General features: G+C 37.1%; 2 protein-coding genes across 3 annotated transcripts; one reads left to right on the top strand and one right to left on the bottom strand.

Moving 5' to 3' along the window:
* The first annotated feature begins 80 nt into the window (after positions 1-80).
* Polr3f (RNA polymerase III subunit F) lies at positions 81-16,180 on the top strand. Of its 2 annotated transcripts, XM_026400703.2 has the most exons (10): positions 81-420; positions 2,120-2,237; positions 6,710-6,777; positions 7,120-7,140; positions 7,269-7,336; positions 9,014-9,126; positions 11,646-11,789; positions 12,015-12,122; positions 12,990-13,181; positions 14,235-16,180. In XM_026400703.2, the coding sequence occupies exons 1-10, from the start codon at positions 359-361 to the stop codon at positions 14,310-14,312; spliced, it is 972 nt and encodes a 323-aa protein (XP_026256488.1). In that variant the 5' UTR covers positions 81-358; the 3' UTR covers positions 14,313-16,180. The 2 variants fall into 2 exon arrangements, with proteins under 2 accessions (XP_026256488.1, XP_026256490.1); XM_026400705.2 differs by lacking the exon at positions 7,120-7,140 and having other exon boundaries at positions 82-420.
* On the bottom strand, positions 14,319-27,795 carry Rbbp9 (RB binding protein 9, serine hydrolase). The gene is made up of 5 exons (XM_026400710.2): positions 27,650-27,795; positions 25,922-25,964; positions 25,061-25,166; positions 19,969-20,054; positions 14,319-19,514 (listed from the first exon to the last, which is right to left on the bottom strand). Exons 1-5 carry the CDS (start codon positions 27,746-27,748, stop codon positions 19,288-19,290), a joined length of 561 nt encoding a protein of 186 aa, XP_026256495.2. The 5' UTR covers positions 27,749-27,795; the 3' UTR covers positions 14,319-19,287.

Below are 27,795 nucleotides of genomic sequence, written 5' to 3'. Positions count from 1 at the left end.
GGTACCAGCCTGGATCTCTATTCCGAAGGCTTTACCGTAGATATCCAAGAATATGCCTTCCGAGAAATTGGAAAGTGCTAAGAGGTGACGTTGCTACTCGAAATAAGAGAACCAGGTTCTTTTGTTCGACAGGTATTGAAATTGTGCACAAGACGCTATGTCGGCGCCGGCGAGTGGTGCGGAGCAGGCGCGGCTTGGCCGCCTCAAGCCGACAGACTAGCAAGGACCGGCTGCGACAAGAGGAAGAAGGCCCCTCGCTCTCGGGCCTATGCTGTCTTCCGCGGCTACCGGTGTTCTGTGATTAGTAATCCAGTGACTCGGTGTGTCTCTTTCTCCAGGGTTCAGGAACTGAGCCCTAATGGCTGAGGTGAAGGTGAAGGTGCAGCCGCCCGACGCGGATCCGGTCGAAATAGAAAACAGGTAAGCCAGAGAGGCTTGGTTCCCGGTTCCAGATCCCCCTTTCCTCCCGCAGAGGGGCGGTCATTTAGGCAACCGGATCCATTCTCCAGGACTCCTTGGGAGTGGACGGAGCTGGTTGAGTGAGCACGCGGGGTAGTAAAGTGCGGCATTCTGAATACCCTTCCCCAGGAGAACAGGACTTCAGAAGTTCCAGACGGGATTGACAGCTTGCAATGATGGGTATAACTGACTTTGCCCGGATGCTGTTTGGTGCACTACCTATGTTAAGGAAATCAGTGCTCTGAAAATAGACCTGCCTTTCCCCCCCGCAGTACTTGTGGATACATATTCTAATTCAGGATTGCTCCATCACTTAAGGGAACTTCTACAATAGAACGTTTGGGCCAAGTTAGGGTTCAGTTTGCGATTACAAAGCAACATTAACCCGAAAAGTTTAGAAGAAGTATTGAACTCAGGATTTTAGGGCATCTAAAGCTTTTTCCAATGTTATATACTCGATAACAGTGAATTCTACATTATCGCATGGTTTTAAGAGACCTTGACTTTCTTAAATTGTTATGAACAACGCATTTATTAATCCTAAAACAAGATTTGGACTTATTTGTTAGGGCTAATTATAAAAACATGCCCCAGTTATGGTGAATTATCTTAACACTTCCTTATCACTTCCCAAAAGAAGTGTCCACATTATTGGTAATCCACCAGTTGGACCAATTGAAGGTATGATGCCACCACAGCCAGGCATCCCACAGCAGCAAGGAATGTGACCCCCCCCCCCACATGCCACTTCATGGTCAGTATGGTGGTCATAAGCAAGCCATGCCAGTTTACTTTCCTGGTGCTAAGCTTCTGTATGGGCAGGAACTGCCTGCCAGTGGTATCCTCTTACCAAGGTGGGCCTCCTCGACCTCCAGTGGGAATGAGACCTCCTGTAATGTCACTAGGTGGCTGTTACTGATCTTGTTTCATCCAGTCTAATAGGTTTGGAGAGTAAACCTTTTCTCAACTTGTGCTATTTATATAGCAGAGCTTCTCTCCATGAGGCTTCATTGTGACTTTAACAAACATTATCTTCCCACATACCAGAAACTATTGGACATTTATTTTACATGGGAAAAATTATTTGGAATAATAAAGCAGGAACTTTTCCGGAAGTTCCAAAAAGTCTGCATTTGTTTCTTGCTTACAGATTTACTCTTGATTTTGTTATACTTATTTCAGCTGAGAACATTGAAATCTCAGCTTTAATATTGTTTCTGTTTTTGTTAGACTTTTGTGCTAATTTAAAATTTATATCTGATGAAAAGAAGTGTTCCCCTTAAATAACACTAGTAATGTAAAAAGCAACTTCCTCATTTTTTAAATATATTTTTAGTTGTCAATAGACCTTTATTTTATTTATTTATAAATAAAATAAAGGTATTGATAACTAAATTTGATTCTTTATGGTGCTGAAAATCAAACCTAGTGCCTCACACATGACAGGCAAGTGTGCTACTGCTGAGCCCCAGCCCCAGGCCCAGCTCAGCTTCCTCAATTTTTAATATGCTTTGGTTCAAAATCATCATACAAACTCAGAGTATCAGCCAAATGTGAATAAAGGAAAGGCACAATTTCAAACTATTCTGCTTGTACTTCTCTACCACTGCCTCTTGAAGCAGCTAAATATAAATGATATCATTAATACCTTTGTTTCTAGGATTATAGAACTATGCCATCAATTTCCTCATGGAATCACAGACCAAGTAATTCAGAATGAAATGCCTCATATAGAAGCCCAACAACGGGCAGTGGCCATCAATAGACTGTTGTCCATGGTAAGGAGAATCCAACTAGCTAACATAATTATTTATATATTATGATTGTTATTGCCTTCTATTATGTTTACACTTGACTGGGAGATGGAATTCCAGGCTATCTTAGCTATACATTATTTCTGGGGGTGTTCTAGAAGAGATTAGCATTTGAATTGGTTAACTGAGGAAAGCACATGGTCCTCCCCAATGTGGATGGGCAGCATCCAGTCTTTGAGGGCCTGAATAGAAGAAAAAAAGTGGAAGAAGGTTGAATTTACTTGCCTGACTATTTGAACTAGGACATCAGTTTTCTCCTTCCCTCAGCACTTTTGGTACTTAGGTCTTCAGATTTGGATGGGGATCTATACCATTGTCTCTCTGGTTCTTAGACATTGATCTATACCACTGACTTTGTTGGGTGTTCAGCTTACAGAAGGCAGAGCATAGGACTTCTCAGTCTCTATAATCACACAAACTGATACCTTATAATAAATTTCTTTCTAGTGAAATATAACTATGTATATCTCCTATTAGTTCTTTTTCTCTGAATAACCTCAACTAGTACACTGGACATAAAACCAGAAAGGGTGGGGCTGGGGATGTGGCTCAACCGGTAGCGTGCTTGCCTGGCATGCGTGGGGCGCTGGGTTTGATCCTCAGCACCACATAAAAATAAAATAAAGATGTTTACCAAAAACTAAAAAAAAAAAAAAAAAAAAAAATGTTAAAAAATTCTCTCTTTCTCTCAAAAAACAACAACAACAACAACAAAAAAAACAGACAAGTGTGCTAGGGGGCTGGGGATGTGGTTTAAGGGGTAACGCACTTGCCTGGCATGCGTGCGGCCCAGGTTCGATCATCAGCACCACCTACAAACAAAGATGATAACTAAAATATATATATATATATATATATATATATATATATATATATATATATATATATAAAATAAAAAAAAAAAAAGAAAGTGTGCTAGGATTAAGATATAACTAATAAGACTCCAAGTCAGGAAACAGCTCAGGCTGGCTGAATTGAGAGAAGAAATAATTACGTACCATTTTACAAGATGAACAAAATAAATGTATTCTTTAAAATATTTTTTTAGATGTTGATGGATCTTTATTTTATTCATTTATTTATATGTAGTGCTGAGAATCTAACCTAGTGCCTCACACATGCTAGGCAAGCACTCTACCACTGAGCCATGACCCCAGCCCCTACATGTATTTTTTTAAACTGTTGTGTTTATTAACTTAGTTGGTATGTTAAGGGCACATAGGCATAGTCTGTTCTCAATGCCTGTTTACTTCCTGCTGCCAGTTTTGGACCATTTCCTATGAAATATCTCCCCTTTGATTTTCCTGTGAATCATCCCAGAGTCTATTCATTTAGAGTTTCACTCTCCACAGTGTCACTCTGAATTTTTCAGGAGGCAGAAGTAAGACCAGCTAAGTGCCAGCAGTCCAATTAAGGGCAGCCTCTGCCCCAGAGTCATTGCAGTGGGATTTTTCCATGAAGCCCTAGGCCTGCTCTTACCTATTCTGTCCTCCTTAAGAATGGAAGGCAGTGATACCATTCTCCTCCAACTTTCCAAAAATACCCAGTTTGTGGTACTGCATGGTCCAAATTTCTGTCATCAAAACTCCCATTTCCTAAGAAGAGTTTCAGTTTGATTTTACTAGCAGCTAATTAAAAGTTCTGCACTAGGCCTCATGATTGATATGCTTTTTTAAATCTTCCAGCTTTGTGAGATTTGTAAGGGCTCTGGATATGGAGATTTGAGATCAGGTTTTGTTAAACCATTTCATTCAGCCTTCCAGCTCAGAGATTGGCAAGCTTTTTCTAAAAAGTGCTAAATAGTATATCTTTAAGGATTTGTAAATCAAATGGTTTTTGTTACAATTACTCATCTCTGTCATTTTAAGAAGAAGCAGGCGATGGACAATAACATAAACAACTGTGACCATGTTGCAATAAAACTTTATTTATTAAAAAAAACAAACAAACAAGCAGTGGACCAGATTGCTGACCTGTTTTAGCCCAAAGATAAAAGGGGTATTGTAATCTCTCATCATTTTACTATGGTAAAAATTTACAGTTCCAGGGAGAATTGTGAAAGGGTTTCTGGGAATTTATGGCAGTAGATTATATTCTTTTTTGTCATCTGACCTCCCTCTGCATTCTTTCTTTCTGAAGATCTTTCTCAGTACCTCCCTCTCTTACCACCTCTGCATCTGCTGCCTACTGCCAGTCCTATTGGTTATAGGCTGTAGGCAGTGGTAGAGCTATTGAAGTATTTTGAGCAAACACATGATTATTAATAATCACTAAATATTGTTGATCTTAGCTCTTAATCAGTGCTCAAACTTGAACACCATCTTCATTCCTATTACTCCTACCTGTGTTCAGGCTCTTGGATTTTACCTGGGCTTTTGCAGTAGCATCTTAACTGGCTTCCCTGACTTCACCTGCCTGAGAGCAGCCAGTCTGATCTGCCTTAAATGTAAGTCTGACCCATTTACTCTCCTGCCTCAACACTAGAGATTCAAGTCCAAATTCCTGAGCTTGACAACACTGAACTCCTGTCTTCTTCATCAGGCTTATCTCCTCTACCACATTGCCTCAAAGTTAGTTGTCAGAGGAAACAGATTGTTTTTGATTTGCTGCCACATCAAACTGTTTCATGCCTCACAACCTTGACTCATGCTGTCCTCCTTGCTTTCTTCACACACTATCTTCTTGTTACCCTTTAGGACTCAGATCTGCCATTGTCTAGGAAGTCACCCACATCTCTACATTAGGCCATAGCCTTTTCTCTGAGAGACTGCCACTTTTAACTCTTCCTTCTTTCCTTCCTCCTTTCCCTTCACTGTCTTTCTTTTGCAGTGCTGGGAAGCACTTTCTTATACATGCTAGGCAAATATTCTACCACTGAGCTATATATCCTCAGCCCTTTTTATTTTTTATTTTGAGACAGGGTCTCATCAAGTACCCATACTGGCCTTGAACTTGTAAACCTTCTGCCTCAGCCTCCTGAGACTTCTTACCTCTTTCTTCATGCCAGCTAGATAGTTTTGATGTTAGTTGTGTTTCCCTTTTCGAATTTCTGTTTGTTGCATAGGGTGTGTGTCTCAATGGTAGATGCCTTGTCTAGCATGCCTAAGGGCCCTAGGTTTAGTCCCCAGAAAAACATACACACAAAGAATTTATCCCCCCAAATAGTTATCATAACATCTAGCACAGTGTGGATGTTCAGTAAATGTTTATAGGTTGAGTAGACAACTGAATGGAGCCTCCAAATAACTTTGTGGTCCTGCTTTGCCACTTATTGGGATTGGGGGAGGGAGGGAAGGTGTGTGAAGTTCATCCAGTATGTAAGTCAGTTTTCAAGTTCAAGTTAGTCTTTCCAGTCTTAACAACTCAGGAATGGGACCCCCTCAGCCATGGTTTCCCAGAACTGCCAGAAACTCAATAGTGTAATCATCTGGGTTCTCCTAAAGTTAAACCCATGGAAATTCAGAAGAATGACAGCATACTTTATTTTTGCTTCATTATATAGAAATAATACAACTACAGATCTTTCATTCATTGGTTGACCTTCCTACCCAGCTTTCATATAACACAATAAAAATCATGCATAGCAGTAAATGTCACTGTTAACTTTATAATTTATAATTTATTTTGTCATTGTACCGTAGGATATTGATGCATGTTTAACCTTATCAGAACTTTTTATACAAATTATATTTCATTTTTATGTATGCTATAATTTGGATTTATTTGGATTTGAATATGGAATTTAATTTATTGTTCTAAGGCTGTTTTTAAAATATTCTTCATACAGAAAATAGTGTTGATATTTTGAAATATTTTGAGATGAATCTATTTGAAAAATACATTGGGGTTAGCAATGTAGCTTAGTGGTAGAGAGATTGCCTAGCATACTTATAGGTGGCCTTTTGTCAAAACCTAAGTCTCACTTGGTGTGGTGGTACACACCTTTAATCATAGCAACTGGAGAGGATAAGGCAGAAGGATTGCAGGTTTGAGGCCAGCCTCAGCAACCTAGCAAAACCCTGTCTCAAAATAAGCAATAAAAAGGGCTGGGAGTGTTGCTCAGTGGTAAAGCACCCTGGGTTCAATCCCCAGTACCAAAAAAAAAAAAAAAAAAAAACTTAAGTCTCAAATGAGAAACTAAAAATTAAATGGGGAAGATAGAATATTTTACTCTATAATAAACAAAAACATTAAAGAATGCATTAAAATACGAATGGGATCCTACTAAGTTATACTCCATGTATGTATAATATGTCAAAATACACTCTACTGTTTTATTATATCTAAAAAGAACCAATAAAATAAAAAATAAATAAAATTTGGAATTCATAAAAAAAAAGACTGCATTAACATCTGTCACTGTATTTTATGTAGAAATATATGTGTATGTCTCTAAAATAATTGACTCCTACTTTCTATTAAAAAACTATCATTAGGGTCAGTTGGATCTCTTAAGGAGCAATACAGGCCTTTTGTACAGAATAAAGGACTCTCAGAATGCTGGGTAAGCAACTTTTTTTTTTTTAATTTTAAGAAAGTAAATATTGCAAAAATACTATGTGTGTCAGGAAAATAAAAAAGCTAATACAATCCTGTCCTGCATATCATCCCTACTTCCTATCATACTTTCCATTTCCCAGAATAACCACTCTTAATAATTTGGTATATATCTTTTCTTCTAACTGTATATAAGTACTCATAGTGATTATATATTTATATATAATCTTTTTCTTTTTTCCTTTTTTTTTTTTTTTAATAAAATTGGGATCTCACTATCCATACTGTTTTGTAACTTGTTTTTTTCACTTACCATATCTTGGACATCTTTTCATGTTGATACATACAGCTCTGTCTCATTCTTTTTAAGGTAAGCCCTTCTTTTTGGTAAATAAGTCAATGTGATGACTTTGTCTGCTAATTCATTTAAGTAGTCATATAGATTATTAGATGTGTTATACCCCTTTGCTTTTTTAATTCTACTTTATTCCCCTACAGTAAAATGAAGGGATCAGACAACCAAGAAAAACTAGTATATCAAATTATAGAGGATGCAGGAAATAAAGGTAAGCATGTGAAGGATGAAATAGAAAAAACATTTGTCTTTGGGGTTACATGTAGGATTGAGATTCTGGCTTCTGGGTAGAGCTTAGTCTGTAGAGTATAATGATGCCATGTGTGTAAAAAGTAGAGGAAACTAATAGAACATGCACTTATGACACACATATGCTTGAAGGACACCCTCTGAATTCTGAACCACATGAATGAATTATCTATGCAAAACTTGTTTTTTACATTTTTAGCTATATGATGGTTCTTAATCTGTTTTATGTTGTTACAGACTGGGAAATTTTTTAAAGAATTTTATTTCTTACAATTCAGGAGAAGTTCCATGTCCAAGGGCTACATTTAGTTAGAGCCTTTTTGCTGATGGAAATTCTTCATAGAATCCCAAGGTAACACAGGGGATCACTTGATTGGACAGGAAGTTACCCAGAGAGAGCTACATTTATAATAGCCCCTTACTGAGTAGCCCATTGATCCATGAAAAATGACCCAGTTACCTCCCAGAGGTCCCACCTCTCAAATATCATTAACGCATGACTTTGGGGATTAAATTTCCAACCCATGAAATTTGGGGCAGGACACATGTGAGCCTGAGTTTCTTCATCTTATTTGTAAATTGAGAGAGAGAGAAAAGAGAGAGAGAGAATTTTTTAATATTTATTTTTCAGTTTTCAGCGGACACAACATCTTTATTTTATTTTATATGGTGCTGAGGATTGAACCCAGTGCCATGCGCATGCCAAGTGGGCGCATTACCACTTGAGCCACATCCCCAGTCCCATTGAGTCTTTGACAGTAGCTTACAGATTTCCTTTCCACATATAATATTTATTTCCTTCTTTTAATTATGACTTTACACAATAGGCTTTTAGTGTTTTTGAGAACCATAGACTTTATATTTCTACTTTATAAATATAGTATTGCATAAATAATGGATGTATATGCATGGAGGTGCTCAGCTAAAAGGTTTTTTTTTTTTTTCCCCTCCCAATTGAGGATGGCAGTTGACCCTCTGACCCAAGTATAAGTTTGTTATTCACATTTATAGTCTAGAATGAAAATATCAGGAGACAGAGATTAGGGTGCAGGAAGGGATGAAAGAGATGACATTAAGTTAATTTATTAACATTCATGTTTTTTGTCTTTCATTACAAAAATGTCCTTTTCATATGCCTTTAAGAAGATACCTTCATGGGAGTCTAAGAAGTTTCCAGTTATACTATAAAGAATAGGACTTATTGCTGGGCATAGTGGAGCATGCCTGTAATCCCAGCAATTTGGGAGGCTAAGGCAGGAGGATCCCAAGTTCAAAGCCAGCCTCAGCAACGTGGCAAAACCCTAAGCAATTTAGCATACCTTTTCTCAAAAAATAAAAAGATAAAAAGGGCTGGGTATGTGACTCAGTGGTTAAGCACCTCTGGGTTCAATATACCCAGTACCAAAAGAAAGAAAAAAGAAAAGAATAGCACTTATTTATTGTTTTGCATAATTTTGTATTTTTTTTAAATCCAGGGTTGTGTTTTTGTTCATTTTTATCTTAAAACAGTTACGTAAAACATTTTGTTAAAGGATGTACTATAACTTTATTTTGGTAGTTTTGGAATGAGATATATGTGATAGGAGTAGAAACAAAAAGCCATAAACACCATAGTGCAACTTATTTTACTTTCTTATAGGAATATGGAGCAGAGATATTCGATATAAAAGTAACTTACCATTAACAGAAATCAACAAAATTCTAAAGAATTTGGAAAGTAAAAAGCTTATCAAAGCTGTTAAGTCTGTAGCAGTAAGTAGTTTTTTCTTTCCCTAAATATTCATTTAAATATGTTGTTCCAAGTATGTTTCAAGTTTTTATTCTTTAAGCTATATTGTGATTTAAAACAACTCAGGAGACTGAGGCAGGAGGATTGTGAGTTCAAAGCCAGCCTTAGCAACAGCGAGGCACTAAGCAACTCAGTGAGACCCTCCTGTCTCTTAATAAAAATACAAAATGGAGCTAGGGATGGGGATGTGGCTCAGTGGTTGAGTACCCCTGAGTTCAATCCCCAGTACCAAAAGAACAAAAAAAAAAAAAAAAAAAAAAAAAAAGAAGTAAGGGGGAGGAGGTCGGACAGGGATATCTGAAAAACTAAAAGCGAAGAAAGTGTACATGAGTACTGTACTTGAGTTGATGCAATTCTTTCCCATGAGGATTCTGGCTTATCATTCTGATACTACCATACATAGTGTATTATAATTGAATATGTATATAAACGATGGGGGGTGTTGGCTGCGATGCAATTCTGACACAGGTTAAAGGCACAGTCCCCGTCCGCCCTCCAAGAGTATCTTCATTTGAGACACCCGTTGTAAGTTCAGGTCTCCCCAGGCCACCCACACTCTGACCAACTGGCTACAAATTTAGGGGCTCCAAAGACTCCCTCAGATTCAGTAATTTGCTAGAATACTCCTGGAATTCAAGAAAGTGCTGTACTTACCATTACAGTTATGTAGGCTACAAAGAACCAGCCAATTGAAGATACACATAGGTCAAGGACTGGGAGGATTCCAAAATGAAAAAATTTCCATATCTTCTGGAAATATCACCCTCCAAGCACATTGATGTACGGTTACCGAGGAAATTCATCCAAGCATTGATATTCAGAATTTTCACTGGAGTTTTGTTATATTGGTCTGATCAATTGAATGCTTGATGTGACTGAATTCAAGCTTTAGCCCTGCTCCCCTTCTAAAAGATTAGATTGATGTTCCAACCTTCTAAATCATGTTATTGGGCTTTCCGGCATGGAAAGCTTCCATTCAGAGGTTCATCAAAAGTCACCTTGTTAGCATAAATCCAGGTATGGTCCAAGGGACCAGTAAATAAAAGGAAATATCTTATTGGGAAATTTTAAAAAGTAGTGGTTATTTCCCAGGAATCAAGAGACAAAAATATTCTACTGCCATCTATAACTAAAAAGAACCAAAAAAAAAAAAAAAGTGAGAGACAAAGGCTAACTAAATTCTTTATTAAATAACAGTGAGATTCAGATTTCTTAGTGTTGGAGTGGAAATGGAAAGTTGGAAAGTTAGAGCTAAGTGCAAGGCAGTCCATGTGGTAGTGGTTTAGTGTTGGAGATATCATTATAAACTCATGTTTAATGTAAATGGTTATATACAGAGATACTCATTATAGGTATGTATACATACAGGGGTTACAAATCTTGCTCTGTCAGCTAAGAGGGTCTGGAAGTAATGGCACCTCAGTAGCAAATTAATGGTTTCTGATAGCATTTTCCAATAAAGTGACCCAGGACTTCCTGGAGTAGTGGCTGATTCAAGGATGAAGACAGGAAATATACAAGATGATCCTGACATCTTATAGCACCAGAAAGTAAGAAGTGTAAAACACTCATACAATGATTGGGGTATGTCAAAGGGATTCAGAAACCAACTGAAAAGTTTCCAGTGCTCAAAGCTAGAAAAATTGGAATAACAGTAGTAGTGGATTGTAATTCAAATTACAAAATAAATATTCATGAGTCCAAACTAATATAAGTGTTTAAATTGTCACAACTGCCGGGCATGGTGGCGCACACTTGTAATCCCAGTGGCTCAGGAGGCTGAGGCAAGAGTTTGAGTTCAAAGCCAGCTTCAGCAATGGCGAGGTGCTAAGCAACTCAGTGAGACTCTGTCTCTAAATAAATTACAAAATAAGGCTAGTGATGGGGCTCAGTGGTTGAGTGCCTCTGAGTTCAATCCCCAATACCACCCCTGCCCCCTGCAAAAAAAAGAAAGAAAGAAATTGTCACAATCAAAAGAAGCCTACGGAGAAATGGCAACTACTTGTGATATGGTGTCCTGAATTGGGAGCAGAAAATGGACATTAGGGGAAAACCAATGAAATATGAATAAAAAATGGACTTTAGTTAATGATAATATCAAGCTGGGTATGGTGGCATGTTCCTGTAACCTCAGCTACAAGTGCAAGTGTTCCTTGCACTTCCCAGCTACCTGGGAAGCTGAAGTGGGAAGATCTCTTGAGCCCAAGGGTAATAGACCATCGTGGGCAACAAAGTGGGACCCTGTCTTCAAAAAAAAATTTATATCAATATTGGTTCATTAATTGTGAAAAGTTCATCATACTAATACATGTTAATAATAGGGATGTTAATAATAGGGAAAATAGTATGAATTATACAGCAACTCTACTATCTTTGTGTAATTCTGCATATCTAAAAGTTTGCTAAAATATAAAGTTTACTTTTTAAAAACTTAATTTTTAGAAACTGTTATCACACATCAACTGTGTGTATTCTTTCCTAGGCCTCCAAAAAGAAAGTATATATGCTCTATAACCTGCAGCCGGACCGGTCTGTGACTGGTGGAGCCTGGTACAGTGACCAGGATTTTGAATCTGAATTTGTAGAAGTACTTAACCAACAGTGTTTTAAATTCCTACAAACCAAGGTAAGGCATAATTGAAGAAACATCACCACAAGTTATGTTTTAAAAAAGTTTCTTCATAAAGGTTGTTTAATCTTATATACTACGTTTTATAAGATTGAAAAGAACTGAAGTTGGTTATTTTTAGTAAACAAATGTGTTCTACTGTTGGTTTGACTCAGTATAAATTGCATTCAGAAAGTGCTTACTACATTTTTGCTTAGATCTCTTATATTCCAACCCCTATAGGCAGAAACAGCACGAGAAAGCAAACAGAATCCAATGATACAAAGAAATAGTTCATTTGCTTCATCACATGAAGTATGGAAATATATCTGTGAACTGGGAATAAGCAAGGTCAGAACTTTCTTATCTTTTTATATAAAATTTATTCTTCATCACAAAGATATAACTAACGTACAGTGTGTACCAAGCATTATTTGACCAGGTCCCTTTTTCAGTAATAGCTATGAACATTCTGCTGAATCTACATTGAGAAAACATTGTCCTAAGCCTTAGGTAAAGGCAGTCATTCCCATTGGACATTGCCTAAACCATTCTTGAGTTTGGGACATAGAGTAGCCAAGTACAGGTCTAGTGGTGCATTTCACCATCCAAAGTCAGAAGTTTGTTCTAACAAGTTCTTCACCTTTGCAGGAATAGTTTAGCATATGTGCAAAACCTCAATCATGACATCAGTTATCATTTATTGGTATTCTTTGCTGCTTACGTGACGTGGCACTTGTTTTTTTTTTGGGGGGGGGTGGGTTGGGGGGGTACTGGGAATTAAACCCAGGGCCTTGTGCATGCTAGGCAAGCAGCCTACCACTGAGCTACAGCCCAGCCCCTGAAGTAGCACTTGGACAAGTTATTTTCATTTTCTGGACAACAGATTTCTGATTTATAAAGAACTAGAAACTTTGCAAGCATATTAAGAATCTTTATAAAATTCTTGCCAAAGAAATGTTTCTTTAGGGTGGTGAAGACTTCAAAAGTGTCAGACTCAGCCTGAGGTTAGACTTTTGTCCCTAGCATTTCAGGGGTTTGTGCTAACTTGGAGCGTCGTTCACCCTCCTTGTGCTTTCCATTACTCCTCTCCAGCACAGTGCTTCGCCATTTCACCAAGGAATTGTGACCCTTTACTGTTTATAACACCTTCCAAAAAGATGTCTTCTTATCCTTTATGCATCCCTTCTAATTTATCTCTTTTTTTTTTTTTTTCAGGTAGAGTTGTCCATGGAAGACATTGAAACCATCTTGAATACACTTATTTATGATGGGAAAGTGGAGATGACTATCATTGCTGCAAAAGAAGGCACAGTTGGCAGTATAGACGGACATATGAAACTGTACAGGGCAGTCAATCCAATCATCCCACCCACAGGTTTAGTCCGAGCACCCTGCGGGCTCTGCCCAGTAAGTTAAAGTGACTTCACTTTACTGCCGGGTGTAAATGTCACAGAGCAAGCGCTCCAGTTTTCCCATACTATTTAGAGTTGACCAAGAGCTGTTCAAACCTTCATGCAACCTTGATGAACAGACCTTTAATGAACAAACTTTGCCTTACATTCTTTCTTGGAATAACCAGGTTAAGGACATTTGCATTTCTTCTCTTGGCCCTGAAATAGACACTTTTTTTTTTTTTTTTTTTTTTTGATGAGGGCTAATCATTTCATCTAGGGAGGGAAATGAAATTTGTTGAGAATCTACCACTGGCCCAGCATGTTCTTTATGATTTTCATTTTATGGTCTCATTTAATCCTCCTTATGTCCTGGGAGCAAATAGTGTTATTTCCCTCTTAAGAGCAAGGGAATTTAGGCTTCAGAAGACCTAAAAGCAACAATTTAGAAGCAACTGTCAGAATTCAAACCCCAAAATGATGTATTTTTCCCCGTATGTCCTAGCACTTTGGTTTATTCATTCCCAGGTGGGTTTTGAGCACCAACAGTATGCTATAGGCACTGAGGCTACAACAGAGCAAGAGATACTCCCAAGTTCTCATGGATTTATATTCTCAGATTGCTAGTCTGTGCTATATTTCATTTTACTGGCCCTTGTCTATATGCCCAAGCTCGCTCTGTCCTGATTTTAACTCATAGATAAAAGACTAACATTGAGAATTCTGTTTAGCACCCTTCACAAGAAGGAAGATAGCTAAACATGAAGCATTCAGTTAGACTAAACTAAGTCATGCATAGTATAGGACTCTCTTCTTGCATTTCTGTTTCCTCCTGGTAGCCTTTTACTCAGTGGGCAGGTAAACATAATCATCTTAATGCATCAGTAAAAGGCCTCCCTTTAAACTATGATCAGAAAACAGTTCTATTATAATATGGTGTTAAATATACCCCTAATCCTGTTCAGTTTTAAAAGTTGAGAAAAATATTGTTTTAAATAGTGGTTGGGTCATAGATATTTTTAAAAATTCAGTTTGAATATAAACTTTTTCTTTTTTTTTTTTTTTTAAGGTTTTTGATGACTGCCATGAAGGTGGTGAGATTTCACCATCTAACTGTATTTACATGACAGAATGGCTCGAATTTTGATGGAGAATGATAAATTCTACTGACATTATACAAATGAAGTTGCTTGGAGACCAAATAATTTAATTCATGATGGAACATCAAATTTCCTTGAAAGCAGATTCACAGTAATGGATACAGACTTGCTGCTATGAAAACCTGTTTTTTTATTTATAAAGACTAAATTTATATTGGTAGAGAGGCCATCAGAATATGAAACAGATGAGGTTAGAAGTGAAATCTGTTCTTCTATAAATAAAAAAATTGAAGCCCTGGAGAACAACATCTTTTGAAGTTTTCAAGACTTTTGATGGATCAAGGAAAAAGAAACAACAAACCCTTATTTGCCAAGTACTATGGAAATAGCTAGAGCACAAATATTCATTTTTAAAGTTATTTATTAAGGTCTTCGTTAAAAAATTTTTACGTTTAGCTCATTACCACCATTTTTGTTTCCTGTTTTCTCAGTAGTTTCATTGAGAAGAAATTAAAAATGGTGAAGACAGTAACAGCACAAGAGTATATGAAATCTTGAAGAAGCATTAAGTGAGGGAGAGTAGGACATTCCTTTTCTACACACTATTGATTCCTTCCTATATCAGTAATATTCTTTTGAAGGATTGTGCTACCATACCTCAAACCCAAAGGATGAATATTGTCAAGGATGTTTCAGTGCGTAAATATTATCATTTTCATCATAAAGGGAATATCTTCACTTTTCCTTTGTTAAAGTCTTACAAGCTTCATTATGTGGCTCAAGTGTATTCTTCACCAGAATTTCCCTGGATTCTTATATGATGTCTACAGTGTTTATGTGTCTGAACTCTCCCATCCCTGCAGATTCAGATGTTAAAATCTAATGCACAATGTGATGGTATTTGAGGCCTTTGGAAGGTAATAGTTTGAGGATGGAATACTCAAGAAGGGAATGTGTGCCCTTTTAAAAGAACCTAGAGAGCTCTTATTGTACCTTCTGCCCTGTGAGTACACAGGGAGAAGACAACCATTGGTGAACCAGGAGGTGGTCCTCACCAGACACCAAATTTGCCAGTGCCTTGATCTTGGATATCTTGGGCTACAGAATTGTGAGAAATAAATTTGTTGTTGATAAAACCCAAGTCTGTAGTATTCTGTATAACACACAGAAGGGATTAAGACAATGTGTATCCATTTAACTAGAACTGAAACCAAAAAAAAAAAAAAACCATTCCTTCCATTCTTACTTTATTTTGAGGGTGATGGGGACAGTTCTTACCCTGTTTTAGATTTGTTTCTTTTCCTTTCTCTGTTCTAAAACTCATAGTGTCACATAATCAAAAAAAGCCACTACTGTGTAACTGTCCTGAGATCTATTAGCACTCCCGGTTCTAGTCGTCAGTATAGAAAAGTATAGTCGTCCAGTGTAGAAAACTCTAGGTTATTTGATGTGTTGTTGCACAGAAGGTAGGTATACAGCTTTTTAGGATCTCAGCAGTTGTGGTTTCACTTTGTAGTTTTTGTCCAGGCCAGACCCACAGAACGAACAACCTAAGGGAATTCACACACAGCTCCTCTTGCAGGCTTAATTCTAACACAAGTTTGGAGATGTTCTAAGGGGACAAGATTAGACTAGTTATTTTAAAATAACTGGTAAAATTCATCTCAGTATTCAGTTTTTATCATATAAATTCTGTGGCCAGCTCTATAAAATTCACATTTAATGACAGGAATTCCTTATAATAAAAATCATTCATGTATTGGATGAATATAAGCTATAAAAAGATCTGGAAGCCTGAAACTACAGAGGATTTTTCTTCTAGTGAGAGTTGGAATGGTAAGAATAATGTCTGTCCTCCTTGGAACTTACCTATCAAAGAGACACTAGTCTTATTTAATAAGAAAACTGAATTTGGATGAGAGTAGAAATGGGGAGATGGAACCAATTTGTGTTTTAAATGTAGACTTCACAATGTGTCTTAATAGCCAGTGATTGGTTTTTAAAATTTACAACCAGTGTCTAAAACAAAAAGTATTTCCTGCCTTGTCAAAATAAAGAGACCCTTTAAACTTAATTTTGCTATAGTTTGTATTTTATTCTGAATATTAACTGAAGGAAAAACAGACAATAATTTAAAAATACAGCACCTCAGATATATATTCAATGGATTAATTATTCTACAGAGATAACCTGGTACCAAAACATGATAAACTCATGACAATATCAAAAACTTAAATTTGTAAGTGAAATCCTCTAATATTTAGTTGATTTCCTGTAAGAACAATTAAGTTCCTTACTACTAGGTTTTAGATATTTGCTCACCTGGGGATAGATGACTCCTCAGACTTTCAAGGAAGTCTCTGTTTAATAATGATTTATGGATTATCAAATTCTGAGATTCCATGATTTTATGGTTTTTAATGAATTAACATAGATTCTCATATGAAACTTGGATTCAGTTTGGCAATGAACAAAATTTAAAGTTATTACTTGATGGTAATCAACTAAGGAAAGTAGTCAAAACAAGTAATTTTGGGACTTAGAATGTATCTCAGTGGGAAAGCACTTCCCTAGTATGTTTGAGGCCCCAAGTTTGATTCCTAGCACCACATCACACAAAAATAATTTCAATGAAGTCACTTTTACTTTGAACTATTAGAGGTGGGTGAAGAAAGCCCTAGACTAGTGCTGACCATTAGTTTTCTATGATGGAAATATTCTATAGTTGCTGTCCCATAACAATCATTAGCCGCTTGTGGCTGGTGAACACTTGAAATTTGGCTTGTGTGACTGAACTGAATTTTTCATATTTAACTACTGTTGTTACTGCTCATACTGGGCAGCAGAGCTCAATAGTCATATGTCTGACTTAATTGCTCTTACAGGAATAAAGACTATTCCTCAACTGTATACATTTGGGGGTTTTCCCCCATGGAGGAAGAGGAAAACATTGTAAACTGATGTTATAAAAATAAGTGTTTAAAGAAAGAAAGGACTTTAGAAAAACAAGACAGTAATAAAATACTATTTCCAAATAATTCAAATAGAATAAATCTTTGATTATAGGTTTGATCTATTCAACTGCTGAATCTAATCTTTTTACTAGCTTGACAAATAAGTTGTTTTAAATCTTATTTATTTTAATGATTAAAGTAATACATGTTCAGTGTTACAAATTCAAATAACCACATGGTGAATAAAGGAAAATGAGGACATCTACTACACTACCTACCAAATTCCCTTCTCCCAAAGATAATTGTTGTCAAAAGTTTAGAATGTCTTTTCTGACTTTTTTCTATGTCTAAGTACATGTAGAAACTAAAACCTTTTCAGGTTAAAATAATGGTTCTTGAATCCCTTCAGGGATAAACAATGTGGCAAATCATATTTCTGCATCAAATTCAAGCTCTCTAACATAGAGTGTAAATTCATAGAAATTGTGTTAGGCAATACTTAGGCATTATAATAGCCAGAAAATGTTGAGAAATGAAAAAGGGTTTCTTTGTGGTTGTGGGGTTTTGTTGTTGTTTTTTATTTTTTATTTTTTTTTAGTTGAAGATGTACACTATACCTTTGTTTCATTTATTTTTATGTGGTGCTGAAGATAGAACCCAGTGCCTTCCACGTGCCAGGCAAGCACTCTACCACTAAGCTACAACCCCAGCCCCCTGTTTGTTCTGAGGGAGTAGGATCAGAAGAAAAATCTTGGAATGATGCTTGAAAGAGATCTTTAGGAAGTCAAAAGGTTGAACTCTACATAACCATACTTGGAATAAGACTTTGTAACAAAATCCATATTGTTCCCATGTTCTTCATCCTTTAATTATGTTTGTTGTGTTTTTTACTTATGTTTTTCTTGTGCTTTGTAGAGAATCATCTGTGTCACTTGGCTAATGGATGACTTGGACTTTATCTTGTAGTATTTTAAAATTTCTTGGTTTACAGTGTTGTTGCCAACTAACATAATCCATATGGAAAATGATGCGCATATATATATATATAACATACACGTATATATACATTTCCTAAATTTTAAAAAAACTAAGATTTTTTTTCCTCAAAATGTCAGTCGGCTGAGCACAGTGGTAGATGCCAGTAATCCCAGCAATTCAGGAGCTGAGGCAGGAGGATCACAAGTTTGAGGCTAGCCTGGGCAACTTGGCAAACCCTATCTCAAAAAATAAAAAAAGGAAGGGTGTTGCTCAGTGGCAAAGCACCTCTAGGTTCAATTCCCAGTAACAACAACAACAAAAAAAATTAAAGAAAATTGGCAACACCTTGTCAATTTCCTCAAGGCAACAATTCAGAAAGGACATGAGCTCTCCACATGACCCTGATCTTACCAGTCTTGTCTTACAAAAATTCGTCACCTTTGCTGATATATAGATAGCCTGTGCTCCTGCTCCCTGCAAGACTCAGGGAGATCTTTGACCCAGCATCATTATGTGTTGGTCTCTCAACCTGTCTGAAGGACCAAGGGGTAGTGGGTAATGGCAGTGGTAAAGGCCCAAGTTTTGAGTCATTTACTCCCTCTTTACAATATTCAGAGCTGATTGAAATACAAGTTAGTGAGTTGAGCTCTAAGCCAACACTCTGGACCTTTAGTCATATTTTCTCTCCCCAACAAAACAGAAAAGTTCTATTTCAAAGAGGAAAAGAATACTATTCTATAACATATATGAAAATCTATTTAGTTTTAATCTGGACTGAGAATCAGGACACCTGGTTTCCATTTCTGACTTTAGCTCTTTGGATCAATAAGGATGGAACTACCTGTAGGTCCCCAACCAAATAGGGAAAAACAACAACAACAACAAAAACCCTGCAGTTCAGAGCAATTTGGGAAGATTTAGATACTACAGAAAATGGAAATTTTGTCTGTAACTCAGTGTGACGTTGAAACTTGTGTTTGTTTTTCAGGCACTTTTGGAACTAAACTGGATGTTTTATATCTAGTTATTGTCTGAAAATGGAAGTTATTACTCTGCTCCTATATGGGAATACAAAACAGCAAGCACCAGATTATGCTGATACTTTCAGCACAGACTTTACCACATTGATCAGTTCATGAAACTCTGTGTTCTGAAAGTGGCCGCGATCAGTGAATTTGTACAATTTGGCTTCCAACTTATCTGCCACTTCTTGTTGTTCCTTCCAGGGAAGGAAAGGATCATCAGTGGAGCCAAACTGCACAATGTGAGGGCAATTGGCCTTGATCTTCTCCCACTGCCAGGGACGGTTGAAGTATCCTATGGTTGTGGGGGGGGGGGGGGAATAACCTGTCAATGCCCATGAATAATCTCCATTTCAGACATTCTGGAATATCCAGTGGAGACCCTCACAGAGACACAAAGGATCAGGATCCATGGATGAATGAGAAGCACTTTTTCTTTTTTTTCCTAGACCTGCAAGGCTTTCGGATCATAGCTATTTGTAAAGAGGGAGTAAATGACTCAAATAAAACCAGCCCTCTCAGAATTTTGGTTGTAAAGAGGTCTATTACCTTTCAAACTGCCTCACATCAAAAGATAGGTGATAAATCTTTCTCATATGCTATTAGATTTCCTTCCTCCATCCCTCCGTTTCATTTACTCAATTTAATTTTTTTTTTTAAATTTAGCTTATCTGAAAGAGTACTATTTTATAGTCTGAACAAATAACCCTGTCTAGAAGGACTTTTGGGATTTCTGCCTTCAGACTTACCACTTGCACGCTCATTTTCATCCCCCAAATCTGATGTGTATGCAGACACTAATATAATAGCATATACTCGATGTGTTTCTGCATATCTGGAAACAGAAAAATTATGTCAGTTAATATTTAAAATCTGATTATCAAAAAAATCAATAAGCCATACATGTATGATTGCACAAATAGTATGTCTCTACACTATGTACAACCAGAGAATTGAAATGTTGCACTCCATTTGTGTATTATGAATTGAAATGCATTCTGCTATCATGCACAATTAAGTAGAACAACAACAACAACCAAAGTCAACAAGCCACCTAACTCATTTGATTACAGGAAGCATGCTATTGCAGTTGTTATGAAAAATAGCAAGGAAATTGTAGGACAAGCCCAACCCTGGCTGCTTGATGAACTCCTCCTCATTTTTCAAGAAAGTTCAAAGCTCTGATGTGTGCATTCATCCACCTTTAATATGCATTGGTATTGTTTTTTTTTCCCCAGATCTGCATATTCCCCGCTAATCCCCAGAGGACCTGATTCAGGGAGTTGGGGATAATGCCCAGGAATCTGTACTTTAAGGGATGATATCTCCCCCAACCCAGATGACTCTAATGCAAGTGATATATGAACCATATCTTAAGAAACACAGCCTATATGAGAAATGTACCTCTATTATCACACTTTCCACACTGCATTATATTATTCATTTGTTATGTATTACATCTTTGTTCCCCATTAAACTGCCAGCTCCTTAAAAGGAAGCTTGAGCATTGTTGGTCTGTCTCTGATACCTAGTATAGTGTCCAGCAAGTAGATACCCAGTTACCTATCTTTAGATAGTACCATTACTCAGCAAAGACTTGGCTAAGGAAAGAGGTGGAATAGGAATTGTTTGAAGATGCTTCTGTGGCACAAAACTTTTAGGGCTGGTATTTTGTTCCTTGGTATAAACTTTTCCTCCCAACTGTTTATTTTTTAAAATATAAAACCCATAGAAAAGCTGAAAGAACAAGAAAAAGCTAAATTCATTGCATTTTTTACATTTCACCCTTACTTTACAATGTATTTCTCAAGAACAAGATCTTATATAGCTGCAGTACCACTATTATACCCAATTAACATTGATAAAGTAATTACTTATATTCATTTTCTCCCAACTGTACCAAAAATATCCTTTAAAACTGTTTTACACTCCTAGATCATCAAAGATCTTGCATTGCATTTTATTTTCATGACTCCTAAGTCACTTTTAAATCTTTCGTTTTAAATGACATTGTTCAGTAAGATTTTAGGCCAGTTGTACACTATTCCCTAATCTGAATTTGTTTTCCCATAACTAGACTGAGATTCAATATTCTTGGTCATGTGTCCTTCCAACTTCATCCTTCCAGGGACACATGATGTCAGTTTGTCTCATTATTGGTGAGGTTAAGTCTAATCACTTGTTTAAGGTGACATCCACCAGCCATCTCCATTATTATAAAAGCACAATTTCCCCTTTGGGATGAATAAGTAATGTAGGGTGGTTCTCTGTGATTGTGTCAGTTTCCTTTCTCCTATAACCTTATACTGTCAGTTTGGGCACCGTTTTTCCCCTTGCCTCCCTTAACTTCAGAATATAATTCTTAGGAGGTTGTTGACAATCCTGCAATAAATCCAGAGGTCATTAAAAGAAGGCACATCTTTATAGCCTGTGGCTTAAGAAAAATTCAGTTGACCTTGAATTTGGACAGATTTCAGCAACAAAGGAATCTCTTCATTTTCTAGGCACCCCCTGGCAGCTTGTTAATATCTTATACTATATTTATACCACTATTTCATTTCACTAAAAGCATTATTATTCCTGCAGTTTTGATCATTATGGCTAATCGGTTATGAAATTTGGCAAGATTTCCTAATGTGGTTCATGTGATATCCTGAGTGATTGCTTGGGGCAAGTGGCTACACAAATAAAAACTACTGTCCTCTGTCATCCAGTTTAAGAAACTGCCTGATAGGCTACTCAGCCAGCTTAAGTCTCTACCCCTAAGGTGAAGGAAGAGATGTGATGTTCTAGTGGACAGCACCAGGGATATACCTACAAATCCTAAGGACTGGGAGGGGGCAAGTAGGTAGGGGTAACAGCCCCAACCTTCTAAGAAAAACTTATTAAGCATCTACCATATACAAGGTTCTCCTCTAAGCAGTGAGGTATCAATGTCAGAGTTACAAGGGCTTACATTCTGTTGACAAGAAATAAACAGGATGTCAGATGATGAAAAGGCTACAGATAATAGGCTATAGGAGGACAGGAGCCAGAGGGTGAGGATGCTGTTTCATACACAGTGATTGAAAAGACACTACCATAAGCAGACATTCAAGCAGACTGAAAGGGGAAGAGAAAGCCATACAGATAACTAGGGGCAGTGTCCCAAGAAGAAAACCAAGAGCAAGTGTTTGATGATGACATAAAAGATTAAAAAATAGAAAAACAACAACAAAACTCCACCAGAAGAGCTTATAAATGAATTTAGCAAAGTAGCAGGGCACAAGATCAACACCCATAAATCAATAGCTTTCCTATACTCCAAAAGTGATTTGATTGAGGAAGAAATCAATCAGGAAAACCATAATCTAAAAAACAAACAAACAAACAAACAAAAAACCTTGGCATTATGAAGGAGGTAAAAAAGCTCTACAATGAAAATTATAGAACACTGAAGAAAGGAACTGTAGAAAACCTTAGAAGATGAAAAGACAACCCATGTTCTTGGATAGGCAGAATTAATATTGTCAAAATGGCCATACCACCAAAAGCAAAATACAGATTCAATGCAATACCAATCAAAATACCAATAACATTCTTCACAGAATTAGAAAAAACAATTTTAAAATTCACTTGGAAGAATAAGAGAGCCAAACTATCCAAAGCAATACTAAGCAAGAAAAGTGAAGCAAGAGGCACCGCAATATCTGATCTGAAATTATACGACAGAGCTGTAGTAACAAAAATAGTGAGGTATTAGCACCAAAATAGACATAAAGACCAATGGAATAGAATAGAAGACATAGGGGCTGGGGATGTGGCTCAAGCGGTAGCGCGCTCGCCTGGCATGCGTGTGGCCCAGGTTCGATCCTCAGCACCACATACAAAGATGTTGTGTCTGCCGAAAACTAAAAAATAAAAAAAAAAATAAAAAAAAAGAATAGAAGACATAGAGAAAAGCCCACAAACCTATAGTTGTCTGATATTTGTCAAGGATGCCAAAAATATATCTTGGAGAAAAGACAGCCTTTTTAATAAATGGTGCTGGAAAAACTGGATAGGTGTATGTAGAAAAATGAAATTAGATCCCTATCTTTCACCCTGCACAAAACTCTAATTAAAATGGATCAAAGACTTAGGAATTAGACCAGAAACCTTACAACTTCTAGAAGAAAACATAGGGTCAGCACTCCATTATATAGATGCTGGCACAGACTTCCTTAACAAGACCCCCAAAGCATAAGAAAGAAAACTGATAATCAGTAAGTGAGATGCCATCAAACTAAAAAGCTTCTACACAGCTAAGGAAACAAGAGCTTGAAGAGAGAGCCAACAAGATGGGAGAAAATCTTGGCCAGCGACTCCTCCAATATCCAGAATATACAAAGAATTAAAAAAACTTAATACCCAAAATACATACATACATACATATCCAATCAATAAATGGGCAAAAGAATTAAACAGAAACCAATAGAAGAAACACAACAGGCCAATAAATACATGAAAAACTGTTCAACATCTCTAGCAATCAGGGAAATGCCAATCAAAACTACGCTAAGATTTCATCTCACTCCAGTCAGAATAGCAATGATAAAGAATACGAACAACAAGCCTGGCACAATGACACACATCTATAATCACAGCAGCTCGGGAGGCGGAGGCTGAGGCAGGAGGATCTCATATTCAAAGCCAGCCTCAACTTAGCAAGGCCCTAAGCAACTCAGTGAGACCATGTCTCAAAATAAAAATACAAAATAGGGCTGGGGATGTGGCTCAGTGGTCAAGTGCCCCTGAGTTAAACCCTGGTACCAAAAAAAAAAAAAAAAAAATGCTGGTGTAATTGTGGGGAGAAAGGATACTTATACATCATGGGTGGGACTGCAGACTAGTACAACCACTCTGGAAAGCAGTTTGGAGATTCCTCAAAAAACTAGGGATGGAACCACCATATGACCTCACTATCTGACTCCTGGGTATGTTCCAGATCTAAAATCAGCATACTACAGAAACATAGCCACATTAGTGTTTATAGCAGCAGAATTCACAATAGCTAAATTATGGAAGCAACCCAGATGCCCATCAATAGATGAATGGATCAAGAAATTGTGGTATTTCTACACAATGGAGTTCTACTTAGCCATAAAAAGAATGAAATTATGGCATTTGCCAGTAAATGGATAGAAATGGAGAATATCATGCAAAGTGAAATTAGTCACATTCAGAAACTCAATGGTTGAATGTTTTCTCTTATATTCAGTAGCTAGAGTAAAATAAAGGAAAGGGGAGGGAAGGATAAGATTTATATAAAGAACCAATCCAATACAAAATAATAGAGGAGGAAAAGGAAGTCTAGTAGAGGAAGAAGAAGGGGAGGGGAAGGGCAGGAGGAAAAAGGGGAGATCATGAACTAATAGATTTCTGTGCATGTATGAATTTGGATGAAACCAACTTCTTATGTATAACCATAAAACTCTAATTGAAAAAAAAAAAAAGCAAAAGAAAACCAAGAGCAAGATAAAGAAGGAATGTACTTGGCATGTTCCAGGAGTTGCAATGAGGTCAGTATACCTGGTTGGGAGGAGAAAGGGTGGCAAAGACATCAGAGGTAAGTGACAGGAAGCTGCTGAGGTTTGGAGACAGCAGCTTCCTGTCACTCAGATTTTAAGTCTCACTGCATCCCCATAAGTATTTTTTTTCAAGCCATTAACAAAACTAAGAAGGAATAAAGATAGGTTATGTTACCACTTTTGAGATCAGCACTATTTCCTCTGTAATGAAAACCTAAGGTATATACAGGTATTTCCCAAGGAAGTATGGCTGGAACTCATGACGGGGCTGGCAGTTCAACAAAGATCTCACCTCATGGCTGCAATGGCCCCAGAACTGTGGCCTATGATGATGGTCCTCTCATCACAGTGTAGCTCTGTCTCCATGAAAGGCAGCCAGATACTCTCTCGAGCTGTAACTAAGGTTCAAGGTAAAGAAAGAGTCTGTGATTGGGTAGGGACAGTCTCAATCTAATGCCACCCCATCTTTCTAAGATACAACCATTTAGCAGTTCACAGCTTTTAAACTGCATGATCACAATAGAAAATGGGCTATTTTAACTGAGCCCATGATGTGTGTGATGTGAACTAAAATGCTCAAATCCATAGTTTTGGTAAATAGTTTTGCTTTTGTTTTTACCATGTTATGTTTGAAGAACACTGAAGAAATAATAAAATATAACTGAAACTTTAAACTTTCAAGCTTAAAAAAAATATTCTTAAATTCTAAGATTCACATACAAACATATTCATCTTTTCCTGAAACAAGTCATAGATATACCCAGAACAAAAGGGACAATATTACTTATTTTTTAATATTAGGGTCTCAAATAGAGGCTGTAAAATTTTATCATGTTTCTGTCTCATATGGAATACCCACAAATTTTGCCTGAATGTAGACTTATAGAAGAGAAAATTAAGTTATAAAATTCAAAATTAAAATTTTACCATGCCCAGGTTATTTTCTTGATCCTTACTAGAAACTTCCATGGTTTTTGGTTTATATCCTTCTCCCCAAGCTACTTGCTTTATTCAAAACACACACACACACACACACACACTCACACACACCCCTTTGGTTTCTCTACTATGATATACCTGGTCTCTTCCCCCCAAAATGGTAGGATCCAAAACCAACAAGATGATGCTATTTAAAAAGAAGTTTAAAACTTACTTGGGTCAGGCATGTTTTTAGCCAGACACTGGAAACCAGGTATCTATGATATGAGGGGGGTAAAAAAAGCTACAATTAAAATCTTAATTGCAACTAATATTTTCAAATAAGAAAAAAAAGACACCTGATATGATCTTCATCAATTCAATAAGTGTTTGCTTATATTATGGAATAAAGTGATGATAAATAATGCTACAGAATTACACATGAATACACATCCTTCCTCATAAACTCCATCTAACCAGCTCTGTAGATCCCTACAGAAATAGACCTATATCTGCATTTGCACATCTGTATTTATCTCTAAGGTCTGTATCTATAGAGAAGGCATAAATGAATGTTTTCTAGACAGATTGAGCTGGAGCCAAACAGATTGTGCCCCAGGTTGAAGGTAAAACATGGTACGGAAATATGATACAGAAAGTTGGATATCATCCTCTTGAACAGCTCCAGCCCTGACCCTCCAGCCCTGGTTTGTAGCTCTGCCTGTGGCTTTCTGCCACAACCCAGAAATTCTATTCCAGAGACCTTCTATTCTTCTGAATTTATTTACTCTATTGAATTTCTCTGAAATTCTATTCTAGAGGTCAACTCAGGAAACAATCTTACTGCTGGATTATGGAAGAGGATTTAAAAACAGTCAAAATGTGCAAGACATTTTGCACAGTATAATACCGTTTCCACAAAAAAGCCAAACAATATAGTTTTTAAAGAATACATGAGTTTTAAAAATAATTTTCAAGGGTTGGGGATGTGGCTCAAGCGGTAGTGCGCTCGCCTGGCATGCGTGCAGCCGGGGTTCGATCCTCAGCACCACATACCAACAAAGATGATGTGTCCGCTGAAAGCTAAAAAAATAAATATTAAAAAATTCTCTCACTCTCTCTTTTTTTTTTTTTTTTAACATTTATTTATTTTTTCTTAGTTCTCGGCGGACACAACATCTTCATTTTTTTGTATGTGGTCCTGAGGATCGAACCCGGGCCGCACGCATGCCAGGCGAGCGCGCTACCGCTTGAGCCACATCCCCAGCCCTCACTCTCTCTTTAAAAAAAAAAAAAAATAATAATTTTCAAAAAAAAAGCAAATGAGGGCTGGGGTTGTGGCTCAGCCTAGCACGTGCGGGGCCCCAGGTTTGATCCTCAGCACCACATAAAAATGGATAAATAAAGATACTCTGTCCAGCTAAAAAATAAATATTAAAATACAAAATTAATATTAAATTATTAAAATATTAAATAAAATATTTTTTAAAGAAAAATGAATTTCAGGATGGCAGAGGGATGGAATGACAGGCATATAAATCATTTAGAAGATAGTATGGTAATACATTATATTAAGCTTCATAATTTACACACATATGTCCTTATTATATATTGATTTTTTTTAAACTGGAAGCAGGACGCAATAAAGAGATGTAAAATTACTTGGGAAGTCTCAAATTTGAAGTATCAACAGATGGGGAGGAATGGGGGTTTGGTTTCCTTAATTTTAAATGCTTTCTTTTACTCTAAAAACTGAGCTCTAAGAAAAGTCATTGCCAACCAAAATCTTGACCACTAGTTCTAGAGTTTGAGAGAGGGCAGCAAAGGGGAGGAATAAAACACTCAGGGCTTTCTTGGAGGTGGGGTGGATATATGTTTAAACTTCAGTCCTGTGTCTCCTCACTCCCTCCTCTCTGCTCCAGGCTGACTTTCCAGAGCAGAGAGGCATATATATGTCTCTTACCTGCTCCAGCCCCCTTTTCACCCAGCCATACCAGCCGTGGGTGGCCACATCCCCATCTCCATTCCCAGGAACAATCACTGCCTTGTTAGGAGAAGCCATGAGCGCAGAGAGGCCAGAGACTGCCAGTAGCAAGCAGGTTGTGCTGT

This window comes from Urocitellus parryii, chromosome 6, assembly GCF_045843805.1.
Source record: "Urocitellus parryii isolate mUroPar1 chromosome 6, mUroPar1.hap1, whole genome shotgun sequence".
NCBI classification, from domain to species: Eukaryota; Metazoa; Chordata; class Mammalia; order Rodentia; family Sciuridae; genus Urocitellus; species Urocitellus parryii.
This window is presented reverse-complemented; position numbering and strand designations above follow the sequence as displayed.